Source organism: Aspergillus welwitschiae (genome assembly GCF_003344945.1).
Source record: "Aspergillus welwitschiae strain CBS 139.54b unplaced genomic scaffold BDQ94scaffold_39, whole genome shotgun sequence".
NCBI classification, from domain to species: Eukaryota; Fungi; Ascomycota; class Eurotiomycetes; order Eurotiales; family Aspergillaceae; genus Aspergillus; species Aspergillus welwitschiae.
Window position 1 is genome coordinate 306,915 of NW_020798733.1, and position 14,477 is coordinate 321,391.

At 40.8% G+C, this 14,477-nt stretch overlaps 4 protein-coding genes across 4 annotated transcripts; 2 read left to right on the top strand and 2 right to left on the bottom strand.

Annotated features, from left to right (window-relative positions):
• Positions 1-26: 26 nt before the first annotated feature.
• Positions 27-3,251, bottom strand: BDQ94DRAFT_151117 (putative actin binding protein). The gene is made up of 4 exons (XM_026767704.1): positions 2,836-3,251; positions 2,595-2,782; positions 663-2,537; positions 27-542 (listed from the first exon to the last, which is right to left on the bottom strand). Exons 1-4 carry the CDS (start codon positions 3,038-3,040, stop codon positions 456-458), a joined length of 2,355 nt encoding a protein of 784 aa, XP_026622190.1. The 5' UTR covers positions 3,041-3,251; the 3' UTR covers positions 27-455.
• Positions 3,252-3,305: 54 nt separating this feature from the next.
• BDQ94DRAFT_151119 (uncharacterized protein) lies at positions 3,306-4,185 on the top strand. The gene has a single exon (XM_026767705.1). The coding sequence runs from the start codon at positions 3,805-3,807 to the stop codon at positions 3,973-3,975; it is 171 nt and encodes a 56-aa protein (XP_026622191.1). The 5' UTR covers positions 3,306-3,804; the 3' UTR covers positions 3,976-4,185.
• Positions 4,186-4,466: 281 nt separating this feature from the next.
• BDQ94DRAFT_87824 (AMP deaminase) lies at positions 4,467-7,862 on the top strand. The gene is made up of 4 exons (XM_026776750.1): positions 4,467-5,944; positions 5,996-7,116; positions 7,202-7,329; positions 7,383-7,862. The coding sequence occupies exons 1-4, from the start codon at positions 4,568-4,570 to the stop codon at positions 7,721-7,723; spliced, it is 2,967 nt and encodes a 988-aa protein (XP_026622192.1). The 5' UTR covers positions 4,467-4,567; the 3' UTR covers positions 7,724-7,862.
• A 57-nt stretch (positions 7,863-7,919) lies between these two features.
• Positions 7,920-10,614, bottom strand: BDQ94DRAFT_87829 (uncharacterized protein). Its single transcript, XM_026776751.1, has 3 exons — positions 10,347-10,614; positions 10,206-10,287; positions 7,920-10,146 (listed from the first exon to the last, which is right to left on the bottom strand). The coding sequence occupies exon 3, from the start codon at positions 9,862-9,864 to the stop codon at positions 8,002-8,004; it is 1,863 nt and encodes a 620-aa protein (XP_026622193.1). The 5' UTR covers positions 9,865-10,146; positions 10,206-10,287; positions 10,347-10,614; the 3' UTR covers positions 7,920-8,001.
• Positions 10,615-14,477: the final 3,863 nt, after the last annotated feature.

Genomic DNA, 14,477 nt, shown 5'->3' on the forward strand with positions numbered 1-14,477 from the left:
TAAAAATGTGGCGCCGCTTTCCAACCCTCCAATTCGTTCGTGTTAATAGACTGTCCGTCGGCTTTCCAGGCATCTATCTACAAAGTGCTACGTACTCTATGCACCCAGGTAATTGTGAACTTCAGCCACTTCCTGCTTCGATGAAGTTTGCTTAGACCAACAACATCCATCTTCTCGACTCTAGCAATATTCAGACTCCGCTAAATTAGCAGTACAAGGCTGGAAACTATACAACATGCATTGATAACAAGTGCATACTAAGTACATTTACAAAGCAACAAAGGCAGGAAACAAGCCCACAACAACCTGCCAAGGCAAGTCACACACATTCGCAGGCATACTTCTGCTCTTCTCCCCTCACCAGTGGATGTCTTAATGGTCAACTCGTCCAACGTACCGTACTGGGCTGTCGCACACAGCGAGTTGTATAAAGAAGCAGGCAAGGAGTGCACTGCTTATTTCGCAAGTTGCACATAGTTGGCTGGGAAGAGCCCCTTTTTACCAAGGTACTCACCAAACCACCAATCATCATCGGGGAATTCCTGGAGGGCATAGGCAATGGCCCAGATGGTCAGCTATCAATAATTGGAGGCTTCCCCACATGCTGGGAAGAGGAAGGAAAGGGGCACCGAGAATTATTGGCTTGAATATTCACGACTTACAATGTTCGTTATTTCAGCGCCCTCTGGAAAGCTGAGTTCGTTATCTTCAGCGGCTTCATAATCATACAGCGCTGTCGCAGTAGACTCATTAATTGGAGCTGGAGCCGGAGCCGGAGCCGGAGATTCAGTGACTTTCGCGACAGGCACTGAAGAGACCGTTTCAACCGTATCCTCGCCCCGCTCTGAAGCCGCCCGGGTCTGTTCGTCATCTGCAACTACCTCCACATAATTGCTGGGGAAAAGACCTCTATCTCCCTGGGCGTTCGACCCTAACCACCAGTCCTGATCGACCATTTCAATATTAGTAACGTACTCGCCTTCCTTCAGTTCGATCTCGTTGTCTTCCGCTTTTTCGTAATCATACTGCACGAGAGCTTTGATCCCGTTTTCTTGAACTTCATCACCAACAGTAGCTTGGGCTGTGGCCCGTCCAATGTCGTGCACGTCCTCCTCCAGCTCGTCGTCTTTCGGCACTGCCTCTTGTAGACTTCCAATGGGTATTACAGGTGGTGAGTGTTGCTCGTCGTGGACATCAGTAAGCCCTTTACCCACAGGTAGGGCAACACGTATTGGGGAAGTTTCGCGCTCCGGACTTGGTGGGGTTGGAGATCGAGGCTGTTGCGGTGGGGTAGGGAGCTCTTGATGAGTTACGGACTCTTGAGGGGTCTCCGAGTCCTGAGAATCGACCTGCAGGCCAGGTAAAGGAAAGGAATGGCTGCTATTCATGGCACTGTCTCGTACCAGAGGGGAGTCTGGCGAAGGGCCCTGAGAGAATTGGTCCCTGATAGCACTGACGCTTGGTTGGAGAGCTTGGGCATCGGTTTGGGCCAACTCAGTAGGTGTAGAATCTGATGCCTGGTACGGCTGCGGAACGTCATTATCGAGTGACTTGCCGGTGTTTGTGGTCTGAACCGGGGCCCAAGTTTTGCCGCTATAGGAACTCTTCCATTCCCCCTTTCCACTTTCCTGGTTGATAGAAGTAGCGCCGTCAGACGGTGGCGGGACCGACACAGCGTCTTGTCCACGCTCTTTAGCTTTCCTCTCTGCCCAGAGTTGTGCCGGCGTCTTTCCACCCTCATCGGCAAACGTACGGCTTGCACTGCCAATCTGTGCGGTGGAAGAGCCCGGCTTCGTAGAAGGGACAACAGGCAGAGGCGGTTTTGTGCCCACGAACGTTGAATTAATACCGAACTTGTTCGCCACTTTCGGCTTCGGTAAGCTTCTCAAACGCTCGGAACTGCTGGGCGGCGCTGCATGATCAGCCAGCTCATGAGGCCCGCGCTCATTGTCAGCTACAGAAACGGTTGGTTTCTGTACTTTGGAGCGGATTGCAGCGATGTCGACTTTTCCGACAGGCTCATATGCACCCCTCACAGGCTCTGGCTTATCATCACTTATGTTGCCTGCTTCACGTGCCTGCTTCCGGATTGCGGCAATATCTACCTTCCCAACAGGCTGATAACCGCCTTTGACAATATCGCCACGATCATCAGGACGGTGCCCATCACCTACATTGGTGGCATCCTTTGACTCTGACCTCAGTTTCTGGATATCAACCTTCGTCGGCTTATAGGCTGGTTGGACCTTTTCAAGCTCGGTCCTGGTAATGGGTGGCGCATCAGGGCCCCAGCCATCATTGTCATCATGGCTCCGGACTAGCCGCTGTGGGCCCGATACCTCTGCTCCCAAATCAATGCCAGTAGTGCGGCTAGGGGTGAAAACAGGCTTCGTGGATACCGGCGGCTTGGGTGTCAAGGATGGTTGTTGGGCTGTACCTGGAGTGTACTTTGCACCAGATGCATCGCCAACTTTCTGTATGATTCCCTCGGCGGTTAGGTCTCCCTCCGAGCGAGCAGTTATCTGTACGTGATATCCCTGATAGATCTTTGGGTCAGACGATGACTAAAAACCCTGGAGCAAGTGTGAACTAACATGCAAGAACTTCGAAACGGCAGACAAGTGGCTGGTAAAATATCCTTTTGTCCGTTCAGGGACACCTTCGCCGCACCAGGCAATTAGAACATTCTTGGGAAGACCCGAATTCGGATCTACAACCTTGACATAAGCGAACTGTATTTTCCCTTCTGAAAATTCATCAATAAGATCCGCCAATTCTCCGGCTTGTTGCATGTAGTCAGTTAAGAGTTTCATTTAGCTGGGAAAGGAGACTCACCTCCGGTATCTTGAACTTTCAAGACACTTTCTTTGTTGGAACTCTCTTTCTGGAAAGCATTGACAAGTGGTGTAGAAACGGAGAAGATCGCCCATTGTCCATAGGTAGGAGAACTTGTGTCAGAACCCGCAAGAGAGGAGTTCACGACATTTTGATAGCTCTTTGATATCGAAGGTCCATTTGCTGATAAGTTCAGGGTCGCCATATCTACCAGCGGTTTCACCACAAAAGTTTCGAATGTCTGTGTAATAACCTAACACAATTGTCCCTTGTCAGACGTGGCTAAAGGGTCACTAGGAACGCTCCAAACCTGTATGATACTAGCGTGATTGAATTGTGATACCTTTATCAACTAAAAATGAATTGTATGTATGGAAGAACACCGGGTGATAGTAGCGTAAATAGGAGTAGTTGTGTCTGCCTAGGGGTCATGTCCAGACTAGCAGGATACGTCACTCTCTACGGAGCATGGGGGGGTGACCGGAATCCGGAACAATAGTCGGGTGAGGCGGTGCATTCCCCTTTCGGTATTAGTACGAATAAGGTACCCAGGCACCCGGATAACTTTCCTACCGTGCCGAATGCCACAGAGAATGCTTTTATTCGGACAGTTACTGTAAATCTGGCTTAAGATCGGGCTCAATGGAGTTTCAGTGAACATAGGAGGATACTGGATATTTCTGGCTGCAGATGATATCCAACAGTAAAGACTGTAAGAATTGGGGCGCGGGGTGGCAGAGGGGGGAAATATGTCTACATATAATGCGCATGCCAGGGATCAGTTGAGATACCACTGATCTACTCCGCACGTCATATGAAAACGCATTGAAGGTGCAAAGCTGTGGTGCACCTACTATACACCCCGAGCCACAAACTAAAGGTCGGGGGTTGGTTTCAGCAAAGTCCTGATTTGAGCGTTACCTCGAAAGCTCGGCTTTTGATATAGTGTTAGCAGTTAGCACTTTACAAATGTTCCTTTATGTTCTAACCAGGTACTGGAGAGCTGGCTTCCTTTTCTGCAGCCAATTGGCTGGCACGAATAAGTCTTGCATGACAACCCACAGTACTTATTATATATATCTATATGTACACTTTACTTGCCTTGGTCCCTTTAACAGCATAACAATGTTGTCATGGTAATTTACATTGTATACTTAGACTTACCAGTCAGCATTGATAAATAGATCAGAAGTTTTCGATTGCTTCCAGAATGACGTTACGTGTAAGAGGACGTACCAAATACTGTGTACCCTGGAAGTCGAACTAGTAGTAGCTTTGTCAAAGTAACTAATCACATCATAGTTAGTTTAACTAACGTTAGTTAGTTAACGAGTACATTTAGTAAGTGCGATCATGTGACAAGTTTTAGGGCCAGCGCGTAGTGTGCAAGAAACGCTGAGTAACGAGGCAGGTACTACCTAAGGTATTAGATACAAATGCTAGTATGATTATTTATCAGTTAAAACATTTGGCCCCCGAAAATCCTATTCTGTCTTACCAGCTGTACATATTGGAATGAGAAATGTCTGATACAACCAATACATCTTGGGCCCCGGCAGGCGCAATAGCAGCAGCGGGTATTACCTTGAATTACATAAACTTACGTTTACGATCAGCGGTGAAGCTCCAGTTTGCTCATACTAAATTTCCTCCAACAGTTTGGACCTAATCAGTGTCACAATATTGTACGGAAGCACCTGTTCGTGTAAACTGCCGTGGCAGTTGTCAAGGGATGACCTCTTCACATTCAGGTCATGCTCCCAGGCTGGATGCCAATGCCAGCGCATTTCAGGGTCCATCGGAAAATGATGTTGTTCTACAAAGTAACAGTAATGTCGACGGCCCATTACTTGTTCCTGGTGACGAAGGGATAGAAGCGGTTGAACCGAACAACTACGACTTTGATTCAGCAGAAACAGATTCCGGAAGTATTCTACCAAGGGATATACAATTGAAGACACCCACTTACGATTATGCATTTGAAAAGTCAATGAGCCACGCTGAAGCAAAGCTCTTTTACCAGCATCACCAAATCGCATCTCGGAATCTTGATGGGGATCATCACAACGAAGCATCAGCTATGGCAACTTTAGCAGGCGACTCTGATCCTAGAGACATGGCAGGGTCACCTCCAACTATTAAAGTCACTACTGTTTCGCCGACCAACAAACCAGATATGACTTCCCCAAATGGCAAACATGCCACAAACTATTCTGCGTCTCGACAACACCCCGAGCCACATGATGTGCAAAAGGATGAAACGTCTTTGTCACGTTCGCTTAATGCAGAGAATACTAGCGACTCCTCGGGGGCAGTTCAGGGTATGATGAACATCTCGGCAGATAGCAGCGCGGTCACTTCTGAGTTGAATGTTATCTGTCGCAAGATGAAAAATTTGCTTGACCGCCGGACAAAGTATATACAACTATCTCTGCAGGGGCCTGAGGATAACCCGAAAGATCATCCCGACTGGGAGATATACCCCCCTCCCCCGGAACCAGCCTGGGATAACGAGGGGGACATTGGTAGAAGTACCGATAGCTCCCGTATCGATCAAAAAAGACGGAAAATGGGCCAAGATGTTGGGGAAGATTTTGACATGGCCCATTGCTTGCCGCTTCCTAGAGAGTCCCGCTGGGTATTCAGACTGGATGAAAATAGTGTATATCAAGTCTATGAAAACGATGCAGCGGCTGATCTACGGCAGCCTGTGGTCAAGATCCCATCCTTGCGGGATTTTTATATGGACCTTGATGCGGTAACGGACGTGTCAACAGATGGCCCAGCTAAAAGCTTTGCGTTCAAGCGGCTTTCCTACTTGGAAGGGAAGTTTCAGCTATATGCTCTCCTAAACGAATACCAAGAGATTGCCGACAGCAAGAAAGTACCCCATAGAGATTTTTACAATGTCCGAAAAGTCGACACACATGTTCATCACTCTGCGTGTATGAATCAGAAACATCTTCTTCGCTTCATCAAGAGCAAGATGAAGAAATCCCCCGATGAAGTAGTATTGTTTCGCGACGGCAAGCATCTGACACTAAGAGAAGTCTTTGAGAGTATCAATCTGACGGCTTATGACTTGAGTATCGATACTCTTGATATGCATGTATGTCTCAAAGCATTACCTTAAACCGTTCTGCTACTAAGTGTGGTACAGGCACACACCGATTCCTTCCACCGTTTTGACAAGTTCAATCTCAAGTACAACCCTGTGGGTGAATCAAGGTTGCGTGAAATATTCCTGAAAACGGACAATTTCATTAAAGGACGCTACCTGGCCGAGATAACCAAGGAAGTAATTTCTGACTTGGAATCAAGCAAATACCAAATGGTGGAATGGCGCATCTCCATATATGGAAGATCCATCCAAGAGTGGGACAAGCTTGCAGCCTGGGTCGTTGATAATAAGCTCTTTTCTCCTAATGTCCGTTGGCTGATCCAGGTACCTCGACTGTATGATGTGTACAAGTCGAGCGGCATGATGGAGAATTTCGAGCAGGTGATCACAAACGTTTTCCAGCCATTATTCGAAGTGACGAAGGATCCAAATAGCCACCCAAAGCTCCATATCTTTTTGCAACGTGTGGTTGGATTTGACAGTGTTGATGACGAGAGCAAAGCGGAGCGGCGACTATACAGGAAATATCCAATTCCAAGGGAATGGAATACGAAGCAAAACCCTCCGTACAGCTATTGGATATATTTCATGTTTGCCAACATCGCATCTCTCAATACTTGGCGCAAGCAACGCGGTTTTAACACATTCGTCTTGAGGCCACACTGTGGCGAGGCTGGGGATCCCGATCATCTTGCAGTGGGATTCCTGTGCTGCCATAGTATCAGTCATGGAATCCTTCTGAGAAAGGTCCCCCTGCTGCAGTACCTATATTATCTCGACCAGATAGGCATTGCTATGTCACCCCTCAGTAACAATGCGCTGTTTCTAACCTATGACAAGAACCCCTGTGCTAACTTTTTCAAGAGAGGCCTCAACGTTTCCTTGTCTACTGATGATCCCTTGCAGTTTGCTTTTACCAAAGAGCCTCTTATTGAGGAATATTCAGTTGCTGCGCAGATATACAAGTTTAGTGCGGTAGATATGTGTGAGCTTGCAAAGCATTCAGTCGAACAGAGCGGATTTGAGACATCTTTGAAGAAGAGATGGTTAGGCAACAACTGCTGCCTACAGGGAGTTGCAGGAAACAATGTTGCCAAAAGCAATGTCCCTGACATTCGTGAACAATTTAGACATGAAACTTTGATTGGTGAATTGACACTGTAGGTTTCAATCCCTTGGAATGCGCCGAAAGATGCCGTGTTATTAAACAGAATGGAGGATATAGGCTAACTCTAGGTTCCTTAGAATCGAGCGGCATGCAAATACGGGGGACGATACAACAGCTCGGTTGAAAGGTTCCACTGTTGCCGCTATCAATCACTTGGGATCCTCGGGGCCACTGCTTCCTCAAGTACCAGGTGATTCGAGTTCAGGTATGCTTTTACATATCTAAGTACCGAGTGATCTGGCCCTTATGCTGTCATAGTCTCATTGGAATGTACCGATGACTCTTCAACTTCTCAATACCAAAGAGCAAGTGTAGGAGAGGACTGCATGGTTCCGCAGGCTGCGAGCCCAAACGTCAGAAAAAGTGCATCTGTTGGGGGCTTCACAGCACAAGAGCCTGAAACAAGCATTCTCAGTGCTCCTGGGGAGTTCAGCACATCCTTTAGCAGTACTAGCACTACTGGCAAATCTGCACTCAACGCGGACTGTATGCCAGAACAGAAGATCTTCCCAGGCATTGTGCATGAAAGAGCTCACCGGAGTAAAATGCCATTTGAGGGCATAAATACGGATGACGGAGAGGATTTATTGCTAGAATGAGACTACAGGTGACGTCATAATTTCAATGTGGGCAGCAGATTTGAGGCAGTATTTAGTCTGGATATCACCAATGCCAATCATGTATCAGCCGTGGTTTCATTGCTCCTGATCCTGCAAAAGGAGTCCAAGTTCAAGTTCGACAATAATGCCAATTACGAATATGAGACATACCTAGGACCACAGTAACTTCCATGCACAGATCTTGCATCTTGATTGCATACACAACTGGCTATATGCCATGATTTAGGACACTCCGTTTCATCCATAATATAGCTGTATCAGATGGCCCAGCTGCCCTTTCGTTCACAGACTCCCCATGTTCCATGAATACCGTCGTCAGCCACTTTGGGCCGTTTCCTAGCCCACTCTTGTATATATAAGCGCAGTGCGATCCACCGCATACATAGGCCTTTCTCTACCTTCCGATCCGTCGGACCCCCATCCATAACACTGACGTAACCCTTCGCATCTGTCTTTAAGTCATCACGTCTCAGATCTGCTACAGAGATTCCAGAAATGATACTGAGTTCATGATCATAGTAGCGAGCAACAGAGGGATAGCCCAGGGACAGATAATTGTAGATCTGAGTCACAAAGCTATCGGTCAACTCGTGGTCAAGGTCCTCTTCGCTAGCATGTTGTCTCGTGTGGCTCGAGTCCAAGCTTTCAGCATCCCTTGAGACATCTGATGACGACTGTTTCTCACAACCTGTCAAGGTTTCGGTTGAGCATTGAGTGTGTCCACCGGCATTGCCGCTTGAACGCGGGCTCGTTGAGTGCGAATCTCCCAACCGAGAAAGGCACTTGTTGGATTTACAAGTTCCCATCCAAAGACCGCCACCATCACAGTCATCGAAAAGGTGGCGGTTTGCATACCAAAGCCCAGCATTGTGATACCGTTTGTCTTGGGTGATGTAATGTTCAACGTTGCTGCTCTCACATATTGTTGTTTCGGGGGAAACACTATGTGGGAATACAAGATCTTCTCCAAGCATGGGCGGACTTATGCCTGGCCTTGTTTGTCTCAAACCAAACCCACCAGCCCAGATTCCACAAGTCTCGCTAGCTCCGTCAAAAGGTCGCCTATCAGGGGGTGAGAAATGCAATCCTTTTGTTCCAGCCATAGCACGATCACACATCTCGGCCTCCTCCTTATGCCTGCGCAAGTACTCAAGTTCCCATGGCAGATCTGCGGACGAGGCCCGTCGATGTATGCCAGATGTAAACATTTTTGTGCGGACTTGTAGCTCATCATCCTTCGGAGAGTCATCATCTTCTCTGTCAACTGCAAAATGATCCACGGGCTGATAGACTTGTTCGTTGGGGAAAGCCGCGAGGGCCTGCTCCTTGAGTTGATTTTCTGCTGAATGGGCTGCTAGAGCTAGCACATACTCCGGTAATTGACTTGCATGGCGCTCATGTAGATGAGCATTCTGTTTCACAGAAGGTCCATGATTAACAGCAGAGGGTGATGCTGGCCCTGGTGAAGCTTCGGAATCATCGGAAACCTCGCTACAACTCGACGGAATCGCTGGAAGATCAGGGATTCGAAAGGAATGTCTTCTGGTCTCCTGGCGTCGTTGCAAATTCGCATGTGAAAACCGAGATTCATCTATACCGGTGACATCATCTGTATATTGGTCCCTACTATCTGTGTGCTTTGTAATTTGAGGCAATGCTTCCAGTATGCTTTCACTGTGATGAATATGCCTTATCTGCTGTCGCCGGAATGATCGTTTCCCGGTCTCCACGAGTTGTGGTGCGAATTTCCTCGGAGAAAGGAGTGCGGAGTTTCTGTGATCTACAGGACGTAATTCTTCCTTGAGTTGCTGGTCTTCCCGGGCCACTCCAGGTGGCACAGTTAAGCTACTGGCTTCGTTGACCGCTTGTCCTGAGTTTATGAAATTCGTTCCAGGACTATCGCGCACATGCTGCTGAGACCTTTCTGATACAGCTTGACGGGAGTTATTCTTATGTTCAGGTGACTGTTCGTTGGGACCTCGTGAGCGCTTCTGTGTCGACGGATTCGTTTCTCGGGAGGAGGTAGCCTTGGGATCCCTAGAACTGCGTGAAGAGGTTTCAACAGGTTCGGGCAGAAAACGCCTGACCCTTTTATCTGATGTAAGACCTCGGTGAGACATCGCGTCGTCTTTAATTAGGACCAATATCACAGAGGCCCCTTTGTTCCCTTCGGCCTTTGGCTTCTTCCAAACCCGGCGCCCAAGTAAATACAGTGCCTCATTCCAAGGTCATTCACTATGTTAGCAGCAATCTTATGTGATAGATTCAGCATTCCTATGCCTGATATGTGATAACCACATATAGTGGGTGCGAAAATCCGAAGTGTTGTATCTGAGGGTTGTTTCACTGCATCAAAGGCGCTCTAGTCGGCTCAACCCCACCTGATGTGGTTGTGGAGATGGCTGCACAGAGTGTTCCAGTATAAGTATCATGTGACAGTAGGATTTAGGTAGGCACCTACCTGGATTGTCACATGACATTCGTTGAGAAGAGCGTTACATTGATAAACATTATTATACCGAATTTGTAAATGAACGTCTTGCCTGAAGCTTGGTTCTTAGCTGAAACTGTTCAGGATTCCTTGGACTATTTAAAATGATACATATTGTTATACCGCTGAAACTGATGTTCAATAGGAGGAATACATATTTTTATAATTCAAAGATGTCTAGCATGAGAAAGAGAGAGGGGGGTACAAGAATCCAGATACTTCAATTGTGATAATAAGTAGCACTCATGATCACATGATATTCAATATCGGCTGAACGGTCATCTCCTTACCCATCAACTTCTTATTCAAGTATCAGCAAATAATATATTCTACCAAAATTTGTTTGCTGTATTTTAATGTAGATTACAAGGGTCTATATTCCTACAACCTGTGAGACCTCGGCCTCACATGTCTTTTCACATAATCATAGAATAATTTACTTCTAGGATTAAGAGCAACATTATGCTAGAACTATTAATAAAATAATAAGAAAAAGACCTAAAAAGCTTACAGGAAGATACTAGGATACTAGGGTTATGAAAATGTCAATAATAAAAGCAAATGAAAGAAATTTATCAGAAAATACTTCATCATTAAGATGACATATTTCCCCTGTTATAGTTTTTTTATTTTTCAATTTCTAGAATGTTCTAATAATGTACAAACCTCTCGGCAGCTTATATTATAGGAGTTCCCAGGTGTCAAACCCTAGGATCGCTTCTCTGTCCCAGTTAGCTTAGCCCCGTTGGTATACGTACCGCCGAACTACGTCGAGGTGGTATGGACTGATGACTATCTAAGAGACAACTAGATCGTGGACAAGAGAAAAGAAGTAAGGCCGAATAGTGCCGCGCAGCTATTTATAAGTAAGTGCGGACGAGCGTTCTGTAGCTAAGCTTCCAAATGTATGGTTACTTAAAGACAGTTGTATTAAGCACGAAGAACAGAACTAACTAAGTATATAAGAGAGTGTCTCTTATATATTCTATTCTCTGTATACCATATCGTATACTATTCAGAGTAGATTGTTGGTTGATCCTGAGGTTCCTGTATACCCTGAGTATACCTTTGATGGTAGATTCGATGGTAGATGGTCACGTGATGCGTGGCTGTTCCGGGCGTTGTATTAGCAATCCGTAATTGTACTAAATAACAGTTTTGGTTTTGCCCGAGCGCTGCCCTTATCGGCGCTTTCTGCCTGGCGAGTCCGCCTCACTAGCAGGTTAACTAGCAGGGGTCCGTAACACCAGGCTCTCACGCAATTCTTGCAATATCTGGCTCTGGACGATTTTTTTTCCAAAATTTTTTACTTTTTGGTTGAGTATTTTTACTTCTGGTAGATGAAATTTATTCATAAATTCTTATATAAATTTAATATTTTAGTTCTACGCCGGCAGCATGGCTGATATTTCTAAAGTTTTATTGTAGTGTTATAAATTGGTGGTAGTGAGCCACCTGCTCCCGTGTAATACATGTCTATATAAGCAGGATTCTAGGGTTCTGCAGGTAGCTGCGGGTAATGATGGTCTTTTTGGCCTTGCGTGAGCAACTCTCCTAGGTTGTTCTGTGACATGTATGTGATGGCGAGCGGTATTCGGAAGCACATGACTGTATCATATGATATAGTTCTATTTACTTTATTTATTTTACTTTATTTACTTATTTTTATTATTTATATATGCTTTTTTATATTTCCTTCTTTTTTTTCTTATATTTGATATTTTAATCTAGATATATTAAGTAAGATATATTTGATCAGCTCTTATATAATATGAAATATTACTATTATTTATTTATTTCTTTAATTAATACTGTATGCAGTTAGCTATCTAATAAGACTGCCAGTATTCTTCTGATATATATTTAATAATACTAAAACAGCTAAGACAGAACAGTCTGAATTAAATTTCTAGAAATTATTAACTGACTGATTTTAAATAATAATAATTAAAGAAAGCTAAGCTGGATCAGCTTTATATAAAAAAAACTTATAATAATATCTGATTATTTTACTGAATAGAGAAATTAATAATTATAAAAAGATTATCTAAAAAAAATTTAATAAGATATATAAAAAGAATCTCAAAAAGATTTTTAATCTAATTTTTAATCTTATAAATAAAATAAAATTAAAAATAAATACTATAACTGAACAGTATAATATACATATCCAAAAGTAAAATAATCTAATTAAAAAATATAATAAGTCTCTCCAGAAATATAATATATAAATAATAATAATAGTATATTATTTTATCTATAATAACCAGAGAGCTGATGTTCCAGAATCTAAGAAGTCTCTGAAAATTTCTGATTTTTTAGTATTTAGTAATAAAAAGATTCTTATATTTAAGAATTAACTGATTATAATATAATAAAAATTAAAAATAAATATAAATTATTTAATTATTCTAGTTATCTGGCGCACGTATGTGAACAGCTACTATAAAAATAATATTTAAAAATATTTAATATTCTAATTTTATTCTGAAGTAACTGATTCCTATAAAGATATTACTAATATATTAAAATATCTTAAAATAATTTTTATTAATTTAAATAAAGCCTGTAACGCCTGCTACTAGTATTAGAAGTTAAAGATAATATTTAGAAAAAAATTCTATAATTTTATTTTTATTCTTCAGTATTTAGCAGTGGAAGCCGGTATTATCAAAACTTATTAAAAAAATAATTTATATTAATAACTGTCTTCTAAGCTAAAAAAATGATTATATTTTATTTTATAAATAATAAAATAAATTTTAATCAGTTTACTAAGATCTATACTAATATATCAGATTTTATTAATTAATTAATAAAATATTTAGAAAGAATAAGCTTGTTATTCTATTACTTTTTATTAATAATTTTTAATAATATTATTTCTACTACTTTAATTTTTACTAGTAGCTGAATTCTCTAAACTGCTAATTATATTTTAAGTCTGGAGTCAGGGAACTGTATCTGTTTAATAATTAAAAAATAATATTTTATTTATTATAAATATAATTATTTAATTAGAGATTATTTAAAGAAGAAGACAGCTTAGATTAAATAAATAAAAATTTAAAAAAAATAAAAAAAAATAGTATTTAAAAAAAGTCTTTATTTTAAATAAAATAAAAGTTTATTTAAATATATTAAATTTATAGGATCTGCTAGATTAGGAAAATAAAAGTTTTATAATTAATATTTTAATATTAAAAAATAGATTAGCAGTATCTATCTATATTTTTACAGATATTAAAATAAATATTTTTATTTATATAAATACTGATTTTATAATTAAACTAGTCTGTTACTTATGAAGTAAGACTATTTTTTTAAATATAAATTATATTATTATAAAATTTAATAGTAAGATTATTATATTTCTAATTTATATTATTTATTTTATTTTTATTATTAATAAATATTAATTTAATAATATATCTTTTCTGATCCTGGATCTCGGCCGGCATGATATTATACTAGAAAGAATATAATTTATAAAATATAAAATTTTATTAAATTATTAATATTAATAGTTTATCTGACCAGACTTTCTATTACTGTAAAATAAAATTAAAGTAGATTTATTATATTAAATTTCTCCAGATATTTTAGTCTTATATTTAATTAATTAAAGTTATTAGTTAAATATTATTTAAAAAAATAAATATTTCTAGAAAGTCTTGAAGCCATAATATTTAATATTAATTTCTAAATTTAAGTTTATATTATTTCAGATTTATTAAAGTTTTCTATAGAAAATCTTAATTAAAATAAATTATGATTTAAATAATTAGAGCTTTTAATATTAATAATTTATATTATTTTAAAAGCCCCGCGGCAAAAATATTCTAAGTAAGATTAAAATAGTATTAATTAAAATTACTATATTTTATAAATATTTTCAGAATCTAAAATCTGAAATATTTATTATATCTTTTAATAAAATTAAAAAGATAATCTCAGAGAAGCTAGATTCTATAAATTAAAATTCTAAATTAATAAAAAAAAATAAATTAAATAAATTTTATTTAAATATTATTATAATTTAATTAATATTTTTTTTTAAAAAAAATTAGATACTTTTCTGTCTTTTCATTTTTATAATTACTGAATAGAATTGGAAGAAGATAATCTGCTGGATATAATTTTTTTATATAAAATAATTTTAAAAAAATTAAAAGCCGTTTAAAATTATATTTTAAAAAATTTGAAAAAAAAATTTATTATTTTTAATATAATATTATTTAT